We start from the raw sequence: 22,822 nt of genomic DNA, 5'->3' as shown, positions 1-22,822 counted from the left end.
CCCATTTCTTCAGCACATTAAATATACTTTTAAGCAGATGTCAAGACTTCTCTTAAGGATATGGGTTTTTATTCGTGACAGCACATATGCATAAACCAGGAGATAGGCACAGTGGCAATGAGATCTGAGCAAGTTCAGAGAAAACCTTAATTGAGAGTACCCAAGTTAACTTTAAAACCCATCAAGTTGATATAGCCTTACTTTTAAATTTAGCAAATGTTTTTAGCTACTATGTTTTAACTCAGTTAATATAATGAAGCTTTCCTCAAATTAGATTGGATACACTTTTTTCAGTTCACTAAAACATTTTTATTCAACCACTGTTTTTTAATAATTAATGAACCATTTCTCTGTGGTTCTTTTGCAAATGGACTGGTTTCAATATGTGGGCCTTAATTTATATAGTTGTTCTCTTTTATTCCTCTTTGGGATCCCCCTTTCATTGTGTTTAGCAGACACTGGTTGCTTTGTAATTTTGAAAAAATAGCATGTACGTATACTTGGAAAAAATAGGTATCAGTGAAATTTTATATATTGCAAACTTTTTCATAGACTGTCATCCTGAAACCTAAGCCAGGGCAAATGTGGAAGTCTTGTCACCATCAGTGCTGAAGAGATGAATTTGTGTGACTCCCCACTTTGTGCCAGGTGTAACTCCAGGTGCTGAGAGTCTAGTAATGACCCAGACAGACAAGGACTTTGATCTTCACCAGCATACATTCTAGCCAGGATTGCGGCAGATACGCAGGCATAAAACAATCCAGCACACAGCCTGTAGAGATGGCAGTTGATTTCTTGATTCTTTTTTCCACTACCAGCGCTTTAAGGCTGCATCAACAACCTCGTTACCTGGAGTGTTGAGTTGAATTTAGTCTCATGGTACTACTATCCCCATCTACATAAGGGCCTTGTTCTAGTATAGGAGAGAAAGGATGGAGACACACCTGGTAGGGTCAGGTTTCTCATTGTTAAACTGGAACTAACTGTGCCTTACTCCCAAAATGGTACAGGTGAGGATTCATTCACTCATTCAGCAAACGTTTACTGAGCAGCGTATCACTCAGGGTTCTGTTATGTTCCAGGCTTTGTAACACCTACATGCATGCCCTTAAGTACCTGGTTAGAAAGACAGAGACATAAAATAAATTATTACTGATAAATGTTACAGGAAAAACATATATCAAGTACAAGGGTGGACCACAGAAGCAGTAACTAACTCCACCTGGGGGAAGGCCTCACCATAAAGTGTCCTCTAAACTGCGACTTAAAGGTGACTGGAATTTCAGCACACTTCTTTATTCAGGAAATGTTTCCTGAGCCAAGCACAGTTGTTGGCACTGTAGACACAGCAGTGAACTAAACAAAGCACCTGCTCTCCTGGCAGTGCCAAAACAGACAATAAACAGATAAAAATTTTTATGTTAGGTGGTGATACCTGCTAATATCAAAAAATAAAGTAGGTTAATAAAAGGAACAGAGAGTGACAAGGGTGGTCAGGGAAGGCCTTTCTATTGAGATGACAGGAACAGAATCTGAATGATTTGAGAGGATGAGACCAACAAGCAGGGGAAGCCATTTCTGATAGAAGGAGCAATATGAAGAAAATTGTAATAGCCATGAAAAGCATGGCATCTTTAGTGCAAAGTGAAGTATTGTCACGGAGCATGTGGTAAGATGGCTTGCAGGGTTTGGGAGAGTGTGGTAGATGAGGCTGGGAAAGGAAGAGAGAGGGGCCAGATGGCAAAAACCATGATGTTCCCCACTCAGGAATTTGAATGCCCACCTTGTTGACTGGGGAAAAAGGGGCTAAGATTTTGAGAAGAAAAAAAATTAAGAGGAAAAGGACATGGTTAGATTTTTGTTTCGTTTGGTTGAGTTAGGTAAGGTTTGGTTTGGTTTGGGGAAAATTACCTCTAGCAGATGTATGAAAATGAATTTGGAAGGAGAAGCAGAAGAAGCCAATGGTAAGGTTATTCTGATGCAAGTGAGAAATTATGGCCTAAATTAGAACAGTTAAGATGAGGCTGTAGAGGAAGTGGTAGAGCTCAGCTGGTTTAGGAGACCCACTATGTAAGATTTGATGCCCTCCGGAGTATGGCAAAGGTCAAGAACAATTCCTGGATTTCAGTTTGGGTGACTGAGTGGGTGATGATGCCGTTAACCAGCTCAGGGAGCCCCAGAGGAGAGGCAGGTTTAGAATTGCACATAATGAATTTGATTTGTGGCAATGGGAAATACAGACTGGAAATGTACAGAGAAGTCAGGACTGAAATACAGATTTGGCTGTTACCAGCATTTCAAGGAAATTTAAAACAGGAGCAAAAAGAAAAGTCAGCATTATCAGATACTGCAGAGAAGTTTAATAGTATGAAGATTTTTAAAAGGCCACCAGATTGGACAACTGGAAGGTCACCTATGACTTCATCAAGACTAATCCCAGTAGAAGTGGGTAGGGTAAATCTCATCAGGGTGGAGTTGGAGTGTGAAGAGTAAGAGGCTGGGATTGTCCAGCCAAGATCACTGTCTCCTCTTTTCCAAAGCTCCTCCTTGGAAGCTTTGAACCTGAAGTCTAATCTTCTCTTCTTCCTCCTTCCTTGACTTTCTCCACCCAGGGCCTAGGACTGGCTTCCTGAGCTAAGGACATGATGGAGGGACAAATACTCTAAGATCCTTGGGTCTCTGGTGGGACAGGAGCCAGGGGTAGGGAGCCTGATGTTGGAATCAAGTGTTGCAAGGAGCATCCTCAGTGAGGAACAGTAGGTTAGGCCCATCCAGAGACCTGTCTCCAGAGGGGAGAAAGATGAAACAGATATCGGTCTTTGTTTTATGTGGAAACTCTGAGCCAGGAAGCTGAAGTAGGATGGTGGGTAACAAAGGACTTGAAGGGTTGGTGGGGGAAACAGAATTAATCAGAAAACTTGGCTCCAGTGAGAAAGTGGAATCTGGCAAGGTGTAGGGGTGAGGGTAGAATCTGACAGTAAACTGATGTTAACTAGAAATTCAGACGGGGAGGCTTAGGTTTCCTAGGGCACAGGGACTGAAGATGTGCAGTGGAGTACTGTTGCCAGTACTTGTGACGGTAAAGATAGCAGTAAGGGGAGAGTTAATGAATTGAGGGGTAGCATAAAAATGCTGCCTGGCATTAAAAAAACAACAAACAAAAAAAAAACTGGCATGAAGATATTTAACAAATATCTATGAAGCCAAGCGTGATCATTCAGAGTATGTGGAGGAAAGAGATTAGATACCACTGTTCTGAAGGGCTGAAAGTAAATGCCTGGGTTGCCTTCAGGGAGAGGATGGAGGCAGGGGCTAGGGGATCCCAGACAGCTTGAAGGTACAAAGCCCAGAAGGGAGACTTACACCTTGGAGGGAGTTGAAAGCAAGGTTCAGGGTAGGAGACCTCCTCCCTTAACCCTGGGGACCCAAGGAGTTACCAGTAGGGTCCTACCAGATTTCCCCACCACCGCACCTTTGGCGCGTTTCTCCTGCCTGCACCGCCATCTCCGCCCTCTGGGGGGCGGACGGGGCTCGAGGGCGAGGCTGGTGGCTGTTCTGATGCCTCGAGAACAATCAGTTCCTACCAGACTCCCTGCCCGGGAGCGGTCTTACCCCATGGACGGACACAAGCCCGCAAACTTCCCCCTGCCAGGCAGTGGTGGGGGCGGGCCCAGAGGGCCGGTGCCAGTGCGGGTTGACACTCAGATCTGGCTGAGAGCCCAGGAGGCCCCCGGCAGGCTGATGGTCCTACCCAGGGTCGGGCCCAGAATCTATCCAGGCCCTGAGGTGTGGGGGTTGCCCCCAGTTCCCCCGGCGTACGAATTCCAGGGCGGGATGGTACGAGCCCATCCCGTACCTTGCGGGCCCCGGGTCGGAGCTGGCGAGGCGGGGACCTGGTTCCCAGACCCCTCTGAGGGCACCTTCCCCAGGCCCTGCATCGTCATGCGGTGCATCCCGAGGCTGGCGCTGCCAGAGGATGTCTCAGCCGTGAAGAAAGAGGTGGAGCAGCTGGCCAAGGATTTGAGGCAGAAGAGGATGACCCTAGGGTACTCGCAGGCCGACGTGGGGTTCGCCTTGGGGGCTCTCTTTGGAAAGGTGCTTAGCCAGACGACCATCTGCCGCTTCGAAGCCCAGCAGCTGAGCCTTGCCAACATGTGGAAGCTGCGACCGCTCCTGAAAATGTGGCTGGAACAAGTGGACGCCGAGAACCTTCTGGGCTTATGCAAAATGAAGATGATCCTGCAGCAGGCTCGGAAGCAGAGACAAGCAAGCAGGGAGAGGCGCATCGGAAACAACCTGGAGAAACTCTTCCTGCAGTGCCCGAAGCCCACACCCCAGCAGATCTGCCACATCGCTGAGCAGCTCCGGCTGCAGAAGGACCTGGTCCGAGTTTGGTTCTATAACCGGAGCAAGATGGGTGGTTGGCCAAGCAATGATTTCTCCCCACTGGAGGAGGTGGAGGCAGCCGGGCCTCCTTTCCCAGGGGGACCGGTGTGCTTTCCCCTGACATCGGGACTCCATTTTGGTTCCCCCCACTATGCGAGACCCTACTTTACACCTTTGTACTCCCCTGCCCCTTTCACTGCAGGAGGAGCCCTCCTCTCTGAGAGACCCCGGCCACCACCCTGAGCCTCCCCAGGCTTTCCAGCTGAAGGGCCTGCCTCTCTGGGGAGGGCCAAGCTGGGGAAACCGGTCCCTGGGGCTCATTTCAGGGCTTTTAGCGTTAAGTTCTCCATTCTCTGTCTAAAGAAGTTAAGCATACAGAAGGAAGGGAGAGGGGAGTTGTTCAGGAAAATTTGGGGATGGAAGTTGAAGTTTATTGCTGCTTTGTGTTTTTCCCTTTGTTTCTCCTTAGCATTGGCTTTAAGGTATATTACAATACATAGATAGTTTTGGATATTTTGTTTCTGTTGTTTTTATTAATAGAGAATTAATTGTGTCTGTTATTCCTGTGATTATCTATAAACATAGGGGTTTTTTTTCTTATGAACACAGTATTGAGTGAAAAACTCAAGCCACAGAAGACTATTTCAGTATATCATTTCTGTCAGAACCAAGCAGAACTTTGTGTAAACACAGAGTCCAGGATAATCATTGCCTCCAGGGGAAGGTTAGAGGGTGGGATAGGAAAAGAGTACACAGAGCCTACCCAGAGTCCCTGCTGAAACACAGAAGTTTGCTTGTTCTCCCCAGTTTCTTGAAAGATGTGTTTTTTTCCTAATTCACTTTGTCATTTAGAGTACCCCAGATTTGGTGGGTAGGGGTCTCACCTTATGCAGTTTCACAAGTTTATCTCCTGTCCCTCCAGTCACTGCGTTTTAAATCCCTTTGCTCCTGCGATTGGGAAACTATAGCAGTAGCTCAGCCCAGCTCCAGCTTACTTCTCTGGTTTTCAGCTCCGTTTGGTTTATTCCCTGGAAATTTCCCTTACTTTCTTTGAGCTCAGATATGCTTTTCAGAGGATATTTGTGATAGTTGTTCCAACACTCCCTTGTGGCTTTTGCAGTGGTACATCTTAAGTCGCTTTTCCAATCTCTTCTGTGAAATTGGTCTTTTCCAGTTTTCTCCTTCTTCATTGGTCAGTTGGGTCATAATATACTAGCTAACTGGAACTCATTAATCCCTCTGTGTTTTCATATCTGCTGTCATATAATATTTATGGTTTTTAATTCTGTCATCTATATTATATCTGAGTTTATGTATCCTTTTTGCTTACTAATCTTGTGAGTTTTTCCTCTTTTTTCCTTAGTCTTACAAAGAATTTATCTGTAGGTATTTTCAGAGAACAAGCTTTTTTTATCTTTATCCTATTTCACTACTGTTTTTGTTAACTAATTAATTTTGGCTTTTATTTTTATTAATTGCTTTTGTCTAGTTTCTTCTGTTTTCTTCCAATGTATGTTTTTTCCTCTTGTCAGTGTCTGAAGATAGAGCACTGAAGACACATGTAGGTTAGTGAAAACGAGCCAGACTTTAGAGTTGCTCGGCTTTAAATTCAGTAGGTGACTAATGATTTACTCTTGGACTGTCCCACTGAAAGTCATACAGCACCAACCCCAGTCTCCCTTTTCCTAGACAACCCTTCTGAAAAGCCTTGGAAGGGAGATGTTGCTGCAGAGGGTCAGGCAGTGTTTAATGCCAGGATGAACAACTGTGATTGTGCTGCGAACATTTACCTCCTAAAAGCTGTGAAGAGTCTCTGGCTCAGGCTGCTGCTTGAATTCTGCAGCTCCTGCAGATCTGGAGAAATCGTAACTGGCTCTCAATCTCGAGGAACCAGTCTCCGCACCTGCACGGCTGCCCCTCTGCTTAGGCGAGTACTGTTGTCTGTCACTCAGCAGCCTTCACATAATTTAAAATGAGATTGTTTTATCACTGGCCCTCTTGACTGTGAAAAGAGAAAAAAACCTTTATTTAAAGGGTTTCAGATTATTCAAAGATTTAAGATTAAATGGGTAAAAAAGGTTAATTATCGGATCCCTCAAAACTGAAAGGGAACTCCTTTTAGAGTTGGGAGAAAACCAAGAGTGTGATGTCAGTGGTGAACAGTGTCCAATATACAGAGATCAAATTTATTTTTGATAATTTTAAGTATTATTTAATATTTTGTTATTATAGTAATAAGACAGTTTATTATAATACATTATATAAAATCATAAAAATAAAATTAATACTAAATAAAAACAATTATGTTAAATAAATATTACTATTTAACATAAGAAGTGGAGTAAGATATATCATTTCACTAACAACAATATCATGGGTACCCTTAGTGAGAACAATTTCAGTGGAATAGTAAAGGCAGATAGCAAAAAATAGTGCAAAATCTTTATATTTGCCAGATTTCCCCCAACCTCAATTAAAAACATTAAAAATAAATTCCAAAAAAATAAAAAAAAAAAACCAATAAACATAAATTCCAACCACTGGCTCAATAGGGTCTTTGCCATCGTTTTAAAAACATTTCTTTATCGAATGTTTTCTTTATCTTTTATTTCCTTTAGACAAGGTTAAGTATTCTTTTTTCCTTTTGAAAAAACATTTGTAGAATTTAATAATTATGAAGCTTTAACAAACTAGAAATAAAAGGAAACTTTTAAAACCTGATAAATAATACCTACAAAAACCAACAGCAAACCTTATTCTTAATCATGAAACATTAGATGTGTTCCTTTTATTTGTTTTTTTGGGTTTTTTTAACTTTATGTATTTATTTTACAATGTCATATTTTTTAAATTGAAGTATAGTTGATGTATAATATTATATGTTAAAGGTATACAATATAATGATTCACAATTTTTAAAGGTTATACTCCTTTACTCCAATATTATAAAATACTGGCTATATTCCCCATGTTGTACAGTACATCCTTGTAGCTTGTTTTATACTTGATAATTGTATGTACCTCTTAATCCTCCGCTTCCGTCTTGCCCCTCCCTCTTTCCTTTCTCCACTGGTAACCACTAGTTCCTTCTCTACCTCTGTGAGTCTGTTTCTTTCCTGTTATATTCACTAGTTTGTTGAATTTTTTTAGATTCCACATGTAAGTGATATCTTACAGTATTTGTCTTTCTCTGTTTGACTCATTTCACTTCACATAATGCCCTCCAAGTCCATCCATACTATACACCAGAAACTAACACATTTTAAATCAACTATACTTCAATTAAAAAGCAAACAAACAACCCATTTACAATATGGGCAGAAAAACTGAACAGACATTTTTCCAAAATAGGAAATGCAGTTGGCCCCAAGGAATGTGAAAAGTTTCTCAACATCACTAATATCAGAGAAATGCAAATCAAAAATCACAAGATATATCCAATGCAACTCCTGTCAAAATACGACATTTTTCACAGAACTAGAACACCAAGGCACATAGTGATCAAATTGACAAAAATTAAGGATAGGGAGAAAATACTGAAATCAGTAAAAGAAAAGCAACAAATAACATGCAAGGGAACTCCCATGAGGTTGTCAGCTGATTTTTCAGCAAAAACTCCAAAAGCTGGAAGGGAGTGGCAAGATATATTTAAAGTTATGAAAGGGAAAGACTTACAGCCAAGAATACTCTTTCCAACAAGGCTCTTGTTCAGACTTGATGGAGAAATCACAAGCTTCACAGATAAACAAAAAGCTAAAAGAATTCATCACCACCAAACCAGCTTTACAACAAATGTTAAAGGAACCTCTCTAGTCATCAAACCACAAGAAAAGATAACAAAAAGAAGAGAAGACCTACAAAAGACTGCTTTGGCAGTTCATGTAAATTTTGGAATTGTCTGTTCTAGTCAAGGCAAGCATTCTTATCCTGAAGATGCTGAGCCCTTTAACACATAAGCAGAACAGTGTGTTTGTACATATGTACATTTTCTTTGAAGACGATGATGATAACCTTCATTACGTTTTCAAAGGGGACCATGACTCTCTGGATCTACGATTTTAGAATTTGAGAAACAGCTTCCCATTGGCCATCTTATTTTCAAGAGTTTTCCCTTGATACAGTGCCTGTCTAACAGGCAGTTCGTGGTTCTCTTTGAGTCTGTGTTTTCTAGATATGTCTAGCTCTGGATAGTATAAAGGCCCTGAATCCCTCCTTCTATCAGTCTTTCAAATTCGAACTAAGTACTGTATTAATTATTGCCTTTCTTGTACTTATGCTTTTATCAGTCCTTGGCACTTTAATTAATTCCTATCATAAAGAACAATTTCTTTTCCTAGAAGTTTTCCCATCTCTTGTCTAAGAAAACTTGAGATATTAAACTGTCCTTATTCCAAAACATTATCTTGCTCTTAAAATAGCATCTATTTTCTGTAATTTCATATGTTTAATATATATATACTATATATCATTGTTTATTATACTAAAACTATGCCATAAGGATTTCTTTTTCAGAATAACCACTTTTGTTTATGACTTTCGTCTATAAACAGTCCTGCTTACTAAACAGTACTGGTTTCCTTGGCAGAATCTATTTTTGATTAATTCTTTTTAGAGTACAAAATTATATTATCTATGTGGAATAATGTTTTTACAATGTAAACTACAATGCCGTTCCAATAAAATCCTAGTGGAATATGGGAGTGTTCCTTGACAAAGGGATTCTAAACTGAAAGAATAAAGCTTTGGGAAATAAGGAAAATTTCAAGATAAAGAGATAGGGAGGCCTTGTCCTACCAGGTGTTATGAAACTACAATAATTTGAAGACAGCATTGTGGTCATAATGAACAAAATAACAGAAACAAGTATTTGGCTCATGAGCATGTGAATTGGTGCAACCTTCACGAAAGGCTACTGTGTGATTCACATGGGAAGTTTTTAAAATGCGTTTTCCATTTGGCTCATCATTTCATCTTTTAAGAATGTTTATAAGGAAATAATTGTATGTGTTTGCAAAAATTTAGTGGTAAGGATGGTCATCACAGCATTTTTTAAAAAATTTTAACAATTAGAAGTTAGAAACAATGTTCAACAAAACACTAAGTAAATAAAAAGAAACACCATATATGATAAAAATTGACAAACATAGTTTGAGATAGATTGTTAAATGAGGCAAAACAGTTTATTAAACTCCATGATGTCATTTTTTTATTTTTTAAAGAAAAGGGTATATATCATATCGTAAAATATATATACGTATATGTAGGTGTTGGTAATTTTCTTAAAAATCTACTGTATGTATTATACAATTTAAAAATTCAAGAAATATTTCTAAATGAAGTCTCTAGGCAGTGTAGGATTTCTAAAAATAGTCATTCTTCTGGTCTTTTTTGTCTCTAAATGGTAATTTCTCATTATAAAGTAATATTTTAGACTAATAAATCTGGCCTTTTCCTTTTTAGTCAAGTTTGTAATTTCTTACAAAAAGAAAGCCAGTTATCAAACGAAGGAATATTGGGACATGTCAGTTAGGAAGACATTGCTGAAAAAATAGGGGTTTTAAAAATCAGATGCCCATTAATGTTAAAGAGCTGCAGTGTAGCTCAGTGAGTGAAGACACCTGCCATATGTCTGTTTTCCGGCACAGCATGGTAATTTACAATTACAATTAGTGTGTTTATATACCTCAGAGTAGTTAACCTATATTTAGAATATAATATAAGCCCAAATCATTTTCATGTTTCTGAATGTTTACTTTTCAATTTTAAAAAGCATTCGGAAATATCAAAATCCTGGTTTTTTCACAGTAGTATTCTCCCTACTTGTCATATTTGAAGCACCTAGATGAATACAAATGAGATCCGTGGATTTTCAGACTTGAGGGCAGGGTCATTCCTGTGATTACAGCCCTAGCTGATTGAAAGATGAACTGTCATGAAGGGAATCTATTCCAATACCCAGCAGAATCCTTAAAACGAGGTGTTAGCGTGTCTGTGGAGACACCAATGAGGAGAACCATTGCAAGAAGCTTTAGAAGACTGTGGTTTCCCTGACGGGCCACCTCCAGAAAACAACCCTGCAGGCAGGTCAGTTGGGCTGCTGCTCTGCCACCTCACTGTTTAGCTGTGAGCCCTGCTCTGACTTCTGCAGCCACAAAATTAGCTCTGTTGGCATTGAACTTGAGCTTCTTAGGCTTCCTTCCTCCAGTATCCAACAAAATCACAAAATACAAACCAGCTTCACTTCTGCTATTGACTCTTCTGCTGACGGCCTGCCAAAGACTATGGTTGGAAAAGGAAAAAGTGAAGCCTTCCTGGAATTCACTACATTTTAAAATCAATGTTCCCTTCTAAAATTGTACAACTTGTTATACATCATTTCTTCTTTTCAAAAGGAGTAACTATATCGTTTGATAGTTAGTCCTCTTCTTCCTTCCAGGTTGTATGGTGTAGACCTTCTTTTAGAAGTCTGTGCAGTGGCCAGGGCAGTGTATAAGATGCGTTAAGTGGAATAGTTGTCTTAGAGTGGATGGTGATGCTCCTGGAACAGCTGTGAAACTTTGGGTATTATTGATTGAGTAGTGGGCAAATCTCAGCATAGACCTTTTTTGTGGAAAGAGAATTAGTTTCAGTATGCCATGTGTTAGTTAGCTAGTGCTCCATAGCAAAGTACTACAGCTTGGGGGGCTTAAAGAACAGAAATTTATTTTCTCACAGTTCTGAAATCAAGGTGTCACAGGGTTGCTTCCTTCTGAGAGCTATGGGGGGAGGATCTCTGTTCCAGGTTCATAGATGGTATCCTTTACCCTTTGCTTCACAATCTTCCCTGTGAACATATCTGTGTCCAAATTTCCTCTTCTTAGAAGGATGCTAGTCGTTGGATTAGGGCTACCCTAATGACATCATTTTAATATAATTATCTGTATAAAGATCCTTTCTCCAAATAATGTCACATTTTGAGGTACTAGGGTTTAGGACTTCAGCATATGAACTTTTGTGGGAAACAAGCTAAAATGCCAGCCTAATTAAAATTTAAGCTAGATTCAATGATTTGTTAATGTAGTCATTGAATAAATATTGAGTACCTTATATAGCAGGTGGTGTCCTATGTGCTAAGATACAGTGGTAACCAAAACAGGTTCATCCTGACCCTCAGGGAGCTTAAAGTATGCTGAGGCACCCACATCAAACAAACAAACACATCTTTCAGCCTCAGTTTCTTATCAGTAGTATATGTCTAGCAATCCACAGGGTGAGAGTTGATAAACAGATAAAATCAGATCATATAATAAGAAACCCCTAGGACTTCCCTTTTATACAGTAGGCACCCAATCATTTTTCTCTTCATTATATCTTCACTGTACCTTATCTGTGCTTTATGTATAGCTTGTAAATTCCTCTTTTGCATGATAGGAACTTTCACATAGTAGGTGCTCAGTGATCAATAGCCAAAACTGAATGAATGAAAGAAAAGAAAAAGTAGAGACAGTAGTTTCAGTTGCTAGAAGACTTACTATCTGATACTGGGAAATGACTTTTGAAATTGTAGTAACTGGAAAACATTTATAAAGTCAGTTCCCTTAGCTGTCAAATGACAACTAAGTAAGGGGAACGGATGATAAGATTTTGGAAGGATTTAGATAGACTTTTTGAAAACCCATATAACGTCTTATAATTGAAAGGAATGATCTCTGAAGTTGTTTCTAGCTATAATAATTGTAAGAGTCTCCATGAATAAGAACGAAACAATGCACTGCAGGTTGAATGTACAGGCTACAAGGATACAGGGAATAGGAATGGACAGAGTTTGGTGACAGTGTTCCTCCTACTGTGATCACCACTTAAACCTTTCCTTCCTGGTCTCCTGCTGTGGTCACAGTTGCCTCCCAAATGCAAGCACAGTCCTGCCTTTACTCATGCTGTTTCTTCATTGAACATCCACGTGCTCTGGCTTTGCTGTCCAAAGCCTGCTGTGTTAGTTTGCCAGGGCTGCCACAACAAAGTACCACAGATTGGTGGCCCAAACAACAGAAATTTACTGTCTCACAGCTCCAGAGACTTGAAGTCCAAGATTAAGACGTGGGTAGGATTGGTTCTTTCTGGGGCTGTGAGGGAAGGATATGTTCAAGGCCTCTAAGGTCTCTCTCCTTGGTTTGCAGATGCTGCCTTCTGTTTAATGTCTCTTTACACTGTGTTCCCTCTATACATGTCTCTGTGTTCAGATTTCCCCCTTTAATAAGGGCACCAATCATATTGGATTAGGGCCCACCCTGTTGACCTCATTTTGCCTTGATTACCTCTGTAAAGACCCTATCTCCAAATAAGGTCACATTCTGAGGTTTGGGGGGTTAGGATTTCAACATATAAATTAAGGAGAGGAACTCATTTCAGCCCGAAACACCTGCCACTCCTGATACAGAGAAAATATAGGTGTGTGTTTTGGAAGAAGGTGTAGGAACCCAGAGAGACTTGTTTATTTTTTCCTACAAAGGAGTTAAATAAGAGCTGGTGTGGTGGAAAGGAAAGAGCATTAGCCATAGAGTCAGACAGCCCCAGATCTGCATTCTATCTCGAGGCCATTCACACAGGTAACATCACCACTCCAGGGTTCCCCCTCAGGAAAATTTCAAGAAAAATAACATTTTTCCCTCCCAATGAATGACCTTACAGGCTGAAGAATTACAGTAGCTACTGATTTCTATCTATTTTAGGAGCAGAACAATTGGACTCTCATCAGCGAGATTGAGAGGCATTATCTTAGGAAGGAAATTTTGGATACTTTGATAAAAATACGATTCTTCCTTTCCCCAGGAAAATCGGTATGTGAGCCTGTTGAGAAAGCCTTGTCACTTTCCGCTAAGCATTGCCAGCCACTAATTTCGTCAAGCTAATGTAACAGGACAGTCAAGTGGCTTGCCTTTAATTTGCTGTGATCATGTTGTATTTATGAAAAGCAGAGGTGCAACAGCCAATAGCAAGTGTTTAGACACTGATTGTTTTCATAGATAGTTTTAAGAACATTGCTAAATTTAAGTAGACAGTAAGTTTTCTCAGTATGTGAAATGTAAATCATTCTTTCTGTATAATAAGTCATTAAGTACATGAAAATATTACAAATGATTACCTCATTTCAAACATATTTTCACAGCACCAGTCTGCTTGCAAAATTGAGATTTAAACTAAAGAGGCGGGAAAAGACTTACCATACGGGGATTTATTGTGTTGTTCTTTCCTCTCCTGAAAAGGCAGTCACACCAGCACCATAGGCAGAAAAGAATGTTCTGCTGCTTCTGTGTCACATCATTAAAGTAGTTAATCTAAAGCCATAAATTTTTATCTTCTGGGCCAAGAACTTTAAGGAAAATACTAACAAGAATGTTATACTTTTAAATGAGAAGTGAAAGAATCTTAATCCTTTTTATTTGTGTTTCCAAAAATGGCACCCTCCATAAAAAAAAAATTGTATTTTTAAAATTTTTAAACAGAATTTTGCACTAGTCAGTAAACTAATTATTTGGTGAAAGTTCTCTGTGCACATATATACAGCATGTGAACATTTAGGAAACAGAAGGTGCCTGAATTTGTGAGATTTAAATATTTTCTCACAGTTGATCCAGTGATAATGCAGTTGAAATAAAACCACATATAAATGAAATACCACTTTCTACAAAAAAGCAAGTATAGATTTTCTATCATTGTTTTAAAGAGGACAATACTGATTCCATTTATTCAATGGAACATCTTATAAATTGTTAGCATGTTCACCTCCATATGCCTTCTAAGACTCACCCGTGAAACTCTACCTGTCCTAATCTGCATGTACATTTAATTACAGTATCTGACTACATGTATTTTTAGTGCTCAATATTTGTGCAAATATTATTAAGTTTTGAAAGTATAAATAAAGTAATGATTTGGTTTCTAACCTGTTCTTTTAAAAAACATGTGCACACATATACTGATAGTCATATTGTAAATTTATTATGCAGAGTATGAGCTGTGTAGATCAAAGGTAATACATTAGACCATGGCATGCAAAAGGATAATGCCCAGCAGAACAGCTTTGGGCCGTCTCCCGGACATCCTTGCTGTGGCCCCAAACTAACTCCTGCTTTTCCTCCAGGTTCCACAGTCTCATAAGCAGTAGTAGTGTACCCTTGTACTTCCTCACAGATGGAGTATTTACTAAGCACTTGTTCAGGGCTGGACACTGAAGATTCAGAATTAGACCAGGTTCACTTGGGTTAGATAGAGGAAAGAAGTGAGAAAACCAAGGATCACCTCACCAGTGGGCAGTGTTAGAGGGAAGGACAGAAGAGCAACACAGAGGAAGGAGCATCTAAGTCAGTGAGGGCTGTCTGTCCCATTTAGAGCGGGGACAACTTGAGCTGAGGAAGACTTGAAGGATGACTAGGGGTTGTTAAGTGGAGGATGTGAGAAGGGAGAGAGGGAAGACCAAAAGTCAGGAATGGGAGGAAAAGAGAAAGGGCTTGGTTTAGACTGGAATCCAGGCTGTGATTAGTTACTGCAATTGAGAGTTAAATACAGTGGCTAAAATCCTGACAGCCGTAGCAAAAAGCTACGTAGTTCCCAGTGCATAAGCCTAATTAAACGAATCTTTCAGAATGCATTAGGAAAAGTATTTCCTCAACATTAAATTTAAAGATTAATATCTCAATCTTAAGGAGACATTGAATAACACAATAGATAATGTCTTGAACTGAAGTACTTCGGTTGCTGTTGCTGTCGTTTAAGACACAAAATCATTTCTTCACATGACTGGTTCTTATATTGGCTTTTGACAAATAGCCTGAGTCTTAATACTAAGATCCAAGGTTCTGAAGGCCTTTGTTCCAGGAAATAAAATAGTTTTGTACAGGCGTAAAGCTTCCAGATGGTTTTGCTTTTGCACTACTGATCAGCAAATCTGGAGAAATTAATGGTTAGTAGATCCACTGGTCTATTCTTCTCAAGAGTCAATTGTCTCCAGTAGGCTTTTGATAAAAAGCTATTAATCAGTTCCTTTTAGTTTATTACAGTATCATAAGAAACACTGAGAAGAGTTTGATAATTGAAAAACCCATCAGGCACCAAAGACAATGTCTTAAGTAGTAGCTTAGTTGCCTTTGTTTGCAAAAAAAAAAATAATAATAATAATAATCTGATTGGAAACCTTATTGACTGTCGTGGAACACAGTCATTCTGTCTCTGTCCACAGCTCACATCCAAAGAGGGTGCCCAGCATGGTACTAGAGACAGAACTGATATCAGTAAATGTGCATACCAGACAGTTGATTTCAGATAAATAATCAATTTCATCTGTGTTTTATTTGCATATGAAATAAAAATGATTGATATGCTCCTGTACAGAATCATTCTAACAACCAAAAAACAAACAGAAACTCTCATAAGAATTATTGAAAAGTACTTAGCAAGGCATAAAGAAAGATGCAGTGCTTAATAATACCTTTTTAAATAAAATTCAAAACCTATAGATCTTCAGTTACAAAGTCCAGTGTTGCTTCCATTGTGAATATTGAAATGCTTTAACACTTAAAGTAGTTTTTAAGAAACTTTCTAAAATGACTCCATAGTATCAGTGTAGAATTTGAAGAAGATTAAAATTTTTTTCCTAAATCTTGCAAACCCACCAGTGTCAGAAGCCATCAATAAACACATTGAGTCTTGACACCCGTGCTTTGTCTTTAAATACTGAGTGACCCTTTTTAGTGTAAGTTATTTCAGCAAAGTTTGTTTTGAAGATAGGCCAAAAATCTATTAGGATCCAGCATTGACAGATATGTGTCTTATGAATTGAGGTCACTTCTATAAATCTGAAAATCCCCAAAGTCTCTATAATGAAATAGTTGTTAGGTAAATAATTTGAGTCCGGCTCGTGTTTGGGGCATTCCATTGGGGAACTGCCCTTCCAGACCCTTCCTATCAGCGGAGAACAGCTAGAAGGCAGAGAGCCTGAAAACTTTAGGTTTCTCGAAGTTAACTATGTTGGAATTTAAAAAGGATATTTAGAAAGTAGGAGATAAGTAATTATTTTGAGAACACTGAGATATTTTTATTGGAGTTCTTTATAACTCAACTTGAAGTGGAATATAGCTCACACGAAGCATGATGCCAGATGACAGTTATTTTCCAGTCAGTTCCTAAAGCGGTTGATATGTTATAGTTCAAGCAACATGAAAATTCATTCTGGAAAAGCATTTATTGTCCAAGGTCTTCTGCTTTCTTAGCAAGAGAAATAGATATACCCAGTTCTCAGTTGTTGATGAGTGAATTGTATATTTGCAACTGCATTATTTGACATTATCTGCAACAGAACCATGATCTGAGGCTAGCTTTCCCTTATTCCCCAGTACGTTCCTGTGCCACTTCTTCCCAATACCAAACTCTTGTGTTGTCAATAAATGCAAGCTACTTTTAACTGTGCCTAGAAAAACATCAGAGTAAATCACTTCTCCTCCCCCACCACCCTCCTTCCTTCATTATTTTAAAGTATTAGGAAACTTGGTATGAGTTACTTTGGCTTACCCTTTTTAGTTATCTATAGGACTTGCATGGCTAATCCAGACACTTCTTGCCCTTAAACACGTATTAACATTTAAAAAATGCCACTAGTAAAATTTACTATGTAGTTATTTTACAGATTCAGATGTGTACACATGCATTCAAATATGCACACATTAATATCAGCCTCACATTTTATAGGAGTTGAAAAAAGTATAGAATATAATGTAGCTTTTTCAATTTCTGTTTTAGTACAGACGCTCATCATTATAAATTATATAACTCCAATTCACCTGCTTACCAAAAAAAAAAAAAAAAAAAAGTCAGGTATTGATTCATGTAAATAGAAAGGCCCAGGGGTAGATCTGCTTCTGGTACTACTAGATACTAGAGCTCAAACTCTGTGACCAAGACTCTCCCTCCATCTCCTTCTCTACTTTTCCTTGCCTCTTGCCCTCATTCTTTCTTGCTCGCAGACAGGGGTTTCCTTCACATAGAAAGGGAGGGTAGCTCCAATTAGTCGCAACATTTTCTATTCAGCATTAGCCCAGATAAAAAGCTCTAGCATTCAAGTAAGAATCTTAGTGAAAACTCTTATTGGCCCTGCTGGGTACTGTGATGATCCCTGAGCTAATCACTGAAGCCAAGGAGACCGAATAGTAGGACTGGCTGTGAATGACAAGCTTGGGCCAGCCATGTCTATGAGGGGGCTGGGACGGGGGGAGGACATTGTAATTGCAGCCCAGCAAAGGACTGGGTGACTTGAAGACTGTGTGCTTCCCCAAAGAAGAGCTTTGGATATGTCCACTAGAGTTATCCTTGTATCAGTTTCTCTGGTCTCTTGGAATATTTAATATATGTGTCACAATCAGATGCGTATGTTATCTGATGCAGAGAGAAGAGAAAACATGGGATAACTCAATACCAGAAGATCTTATATTTTGAACACTTGAACTGATCCATCAGCAGACTGTTATTCATGCTTGTGACTTTGAAATCGTTCACACAATGCCCTGAGTCATTTTACTGTGTTTACGGATTCCGTGTGCCACTGCGCGGAGGGCCTAGCTGCAGTAGCATTCATTCCCGCCAGTGCTGTCGGGTCCTGGGCTGGCACCTCTCATTTCCTCACCTGGATCCTAAGATAGCTTAATAGCATCTGTACCATAGACCAGTTTTAACACTTGAACATACACAGGCTTAGTCCACTAGTTCTTCCTATTAATCCTACTTTATCCATTATGCTTCAAATTACTCTTCTCAGGGGAGAGCTGCTAATATTTGGGGCTTATTTTCCCCAATATTTAATTTCTCTCTTGGTCATGCTTTCATTTGGTATCTCTCTTCTAACCCATAGTAATAGATTGTAATCATCTGTTTTATAGAAATTCTTTCAGATTACCAGAGTTCTATACTTGGGGAAAAATTGTCCCTCAACTCTCACAGATAAATATATTATGTTTGATTTTTTTAATTGCAGTAAAAAGATTTTTTTAATGTGGGATCTGTTATGTTATCCACAAATTATTTTTATGTCTAATTGAAATAAGATAGGTTCTTGCAATCTGTTTGCTGTTGTCCTTTTCCCCAATTCTGGTTTTCTGTTTCTTATTCCCCTAATTATTTTATTGTATGTGATCTTCTTGTTATCTGCCTTAAATCCTTTATGGGAAGAAGTGGGGATATCAACAAGTCAAGCAAACTGAAATCCCCAATGCATCATTTGCTCTTCCTCCTCTTTTATCCTTAGAGAAGACAGAAAATGTATGATCAGTGTCCTCTCAATGCTTTAAATACAGTAAGGATATTTAATATAACCTAGTGACTCTATTTCAAAGTTAGATTGCTCTCACACACAGAGAAGAAACATATTAAATATATTGATAGACAAATCAATTTATTATAAAATACTGTGTTTCGTTGTGATTACAAGACAGTTTCAACTACTTGAAGTCTGAATAATATATCTTGCATTCAATGTGATAGGAAAGTGTGTCATAGCTTAATTGGCAGTGTTTTTTCCAAGTGGTATGTGGAGTGTTGGTGAATCTTAAAATCAAAGGCATTTGGGGTTTGATGGTACATAACACTCATTATCCATCTTCATTTTCCCAAAGAGTTTCATCTAAGTCAAAATTTTGTGGGTCCCATCTTTTGAGTATATCAGGCTACGTGTAAAGATGCCCTTTTGTAAAACTAAGTTTCTTTTTGTAACATTAATACAGACTCCCTAATGCGTCAATTGTATAAAATCAAAATTTTCTTATTGTATTTGTTACCTCACAGCACGCTTAGGTGAACGATACTTTTTTCAGCCATCATTTTCACAGTTTTTTTTTTACATGCACAAAGAAAAACCACTGGTGTCACTTAGATATTAGTCATTTATTTTTAAGATATAGAAGTAATTTTATATGTTTCATTCAAAGCAAAAACAACATGACGTGAGAACCTACAATGTTATATGTGAAACTATTTACATTAATCTCGATAACTCAGTTATGACTCTTTTGCTTTAAATCTCTTTGGTATGTTTCTGTTCTGATTGACTGCCTGGTTTAAAGATTAATGTTACAGGGTAATTTACTGCAGCTTCACAGATGGTATTTGAATCTTTGTAAATGGGCTTTGGAATCTACGTACAATTCCATATAATGTTAGGCTACCATCAATGTAAATGTTGAACTTAAAACGGTTCTAAAAGATCATGATAGAAATTTCATTATCCCTTTCTGAAAACCGTAAATTTTGAGGGGATTTCATGGGCTAAGTATTTTTACTTCACTAGCATGGTTAAGGTATAACTAGCTCCTTATATTTGAAATCACCAGTCCCTATATGTTGAAAATAAACATAAAAAATAAATTACCTCGTTTTAAACTATACTGAAGTTCTAGTCACAGGAGAAGTTACTGTTCTTATTTTTACAGCTTCCTACATGAAATGCTTTATAGAATCCACAAACACACATTGCTTTTAGTGTCTTTCCTTTGATGTCTATAAAAGACCCATTCAAAACGGGAGGTAAGTGCTTCTAATGTGCAGAGCAGAATTTGGCTGAAGTTATTTGAAGCTATTAGAGATAACCTTTCTCTCCATGTCTTTTGAGGGAAAAACTGGTACCAACAATACCAGTTAAGCTGTAATTAGTGTAACTAACAACTAATAAGAAAGAGCAGACTAGAGGTCATTCTTAAGAATTTAAAGGTATTAACAGGTTAAGGTTGTAGGGCATCCTATCCCCCAGCTTAATCTGTTGCCCTCGCTGGTGAGATTTGTCGAAGTCATCAGTGCCCTCTAACCCCGAGGTGTTGCTCTCTCATAATTTATTGGTCACATGCCAAGTTCCTCTTTCCTGTCTAGTGAGATGACTCTGGGAATGGCAAATTCATTTTAAAGTTCTTGTTACAAATGCCTGCAGATTTCCAGCTTTTTAATGTAGATAAAGGATTATAGCTTAATTTGTTTTAATGTTCTTGTCCTACCAGCCTTAGACTACACTGAAATTGTCATTTTGCTATATTACAGAATATAATTTGTTGAGATGATTTAACATGTATTATAAGAGGAACGCTAAAAAAATCTAACTATTAAATCAGATGTTGTGTAACTGATTCTAATACATACTGAATATTCCACTTCTTATGAGCTACTTCTTCAACTTTAATTACCCACCAGTGGCTTTTGTTTATGTTTACGGTCAACTCTAATGCACTTAAAGGGTAAGAACTTAACAGAGGAATAACCCTTTGTTTCATGAGGTGTGGTTAACCCCCCTCTTCTAGTATCTGGCTTTGGATTCTTCCTCGTCTTATTACACGATACCAACACATAAACAAGAGGAATGCCATCGAACTTTAATCATTCTTTTCCTTTTCCCATCAAGATTGTTTCTGTAGTTTCTTTCTACCTAGATAGGTTTTTTTTCCCTCCCTTTTAAAGCAATAAGCAGCAAGACAGCACTATTAAAAAAGAGTCAAAAGGAAACTTTCCCTTTCAACTTTTTATGTTACCAACTTGGTCTCAGACTATCGTTACTATCATGTGTATCACAGATTTTTTAAACTGTGGATTATTTATTACCCATGAAGTAAGCTAGGGCAGGCCCCAGTAACTAAACAAAGTTTTAAAGTAGGAATCATCAAGCCACATGAACCTAAGGAAAAGAAAAGAAAAGAAAATTTTAAATTCAGGTTTTCCTAGGTCACTGGACACATGGACATCTAAATACTTAGAGTACAGACTTAAAAATCACAGTTCTCATTTAAGTTCTACAAGAAGTAATTAGAATATATTCTTCCTTTGAGTTCTCCATCTCAGTGTTTTATATGCATATTACTGGTGGTTTGTAGATGAACCACTTTTTATTTTAGTACTTATTTGTTTATTCTAATATGTATTAGCCAAAAATATGAGTAACAAATGAAGCCTCTTTAATGGATATTATTGCTTTGGACTAGGCGAAGAGAAAAAGATAAATTGATGTAAAGAAAATAATAGGAATTTTAATAGTACTGGTAGTTTGTGAATATGGCAAAATGCATAAAAGTGTTACAGAAATGACTGAAGTTAGGAAAACAATGCTCTAAACATGAAATTCCCATAATGTTTCTTCTAGACAAGAATTCAGAAGATGTTTTTATACCTTCATTTCTACACGGTGTATATTGGTCATCATTCATTTAGTTTATGCGTATGTGTGTGTGCACTTGGCAGTTTCATCTTTTGTTTCCAGAACAAGCCAGCTTTTCTGGGCTTCAGTCTTGGGCTAAATAATATCTAAGGTTCCTTCCAGGCAAGGTTATCAGTCCTCAGCAGACAAATTCCTCAAGTTTGGGAACCAAGTATATATAACTTGGATCTAAGCAGTAGTCAGCATAGTGACAACCACAAATCACCATTAATACATGAGTCCCCACTGATTGACCCATATGTTCTAATAATGAATGTAAGAATGTTTTTGTATATCCATGTGCTTGCCCCAACCTAACAAACAAGTTTAATTGTCACATCAATAATTTTAAAACATTTTTAAAATAGCAGACCGGTGCTACTTAAAGTTCACACAGACACCAGTCTCTTTTCATGCTAGGATTTCCTGAGCAATGACACCAAGGACAGTATCGGGCAGTCTTACTTTTTTCTTCTTCCACACTATCTTACGATTAACAATGAGAGTAAGACATCAAAGCTGAACTGACTTCAAAGCCTGCAACACTTATGGTTTCCAGCTATTACTGTAACCAGCCGCTTCACCCTAACAGCAATTCATCTTACAGAGCTGCCTTGCCGGGTTCCACCCCTCTGCTTCCCACCTTCCCCTTTTCCAAACCTATCAAATTAAAAATCATCCTTTAAACAAATCTCAAGTTTAAACCAGTCCAAAGAGTTAGCGTTATCTGTTTAATTTCAGGATTTTACCACTAAAAAATAAACCATATTTTTTTATTTATTCACTTTCCCCCAAAATAGGCCTTATACTACATGGCCTTAAGCTATGTTCGTATTAAACATACAGTGTTCTTCATTTTATTAATTTCAGAAGTATAATATACACACATAGGTAAGATTGTGTATACACCTACCGTTTTACTTGGGGGTCACAAAATATAATATTAAAAGGTGAGTCTGGCTCTGTAAAGCAGTAAAGTTAAAAGGAATGAAATCTAAAACATGGACTGTCCATCATAAATGCACGAAATGCAATTTTTGGAGGCACATGCTTTCTCTAGTTAAGAAAATAGTAATAATAATAATAAAAGTTTCGTGGATCTATAATTTTCCTGCTATATAAAAGTTGATATATTAAAGTTTGAGTTTCTCCTTTACTTATAACTAAGTAGGTACTAAAATATTATGCAGACCAGCTTCTTGATATAGAGGTATCATCAGTTGAAGAGTTTCAGTTTTTCTTTAAA

The 22,822-nt window shown here is 38.2% G+C and overlaps 2 protein-coding genes across 7 annotated transcripts in view; both read left to right on the top strand.

Moving 5' to 3' along the window:
* The window catches only part of ARB2A (ARB2 cotranscriptional regulator A), a 362,742-nt gene that overhangs the window by 256,164 nt on the left and 83,756 nt on the right, over positions 1-22,822 (top strand). The gene's annotated exons all lie outside the window — the stretch shown is intronic.
* Positions 1-22,822, top strand: part of POU5F2 (POU domain class 5, transcription factor 2) — a 38,774-nt gene extending 15,952 nt beyond the window's left edge. The window contains exon 1 of the mRNA XM_074360372.1: positions 1-22,822. This exon is cut by the window's left edge and continues 15,952 nt beyond it. Within this exon, the coding sequence (XP_074216473.1) occupies positions 3,274-4,629 (1,356 nt within the window). The 5' untranslated portion in view covers positions 1-3,273 and the 3' untranslated portion in view covers positions 4,630-22,822.

This window comes from Camelus bactrianus, chromosome 3, assembly GCF_048773025.1.
Source record: "Camelus bactrianus isolate YW-2024 breed Bactrian camel chromosome 3, ASM4877302v1, whole genome shotgun sequence".
NCBI lineage: Eukaryota > Metazoa > Chordata > Mammalia > Artiodactyla > Camelidae > Camelus > Camelus bactrianus.
Note: the sequence above shows the minus strand (reverse complement) of the source record. Positions and strands in the feature narration are given on the sequence as shown.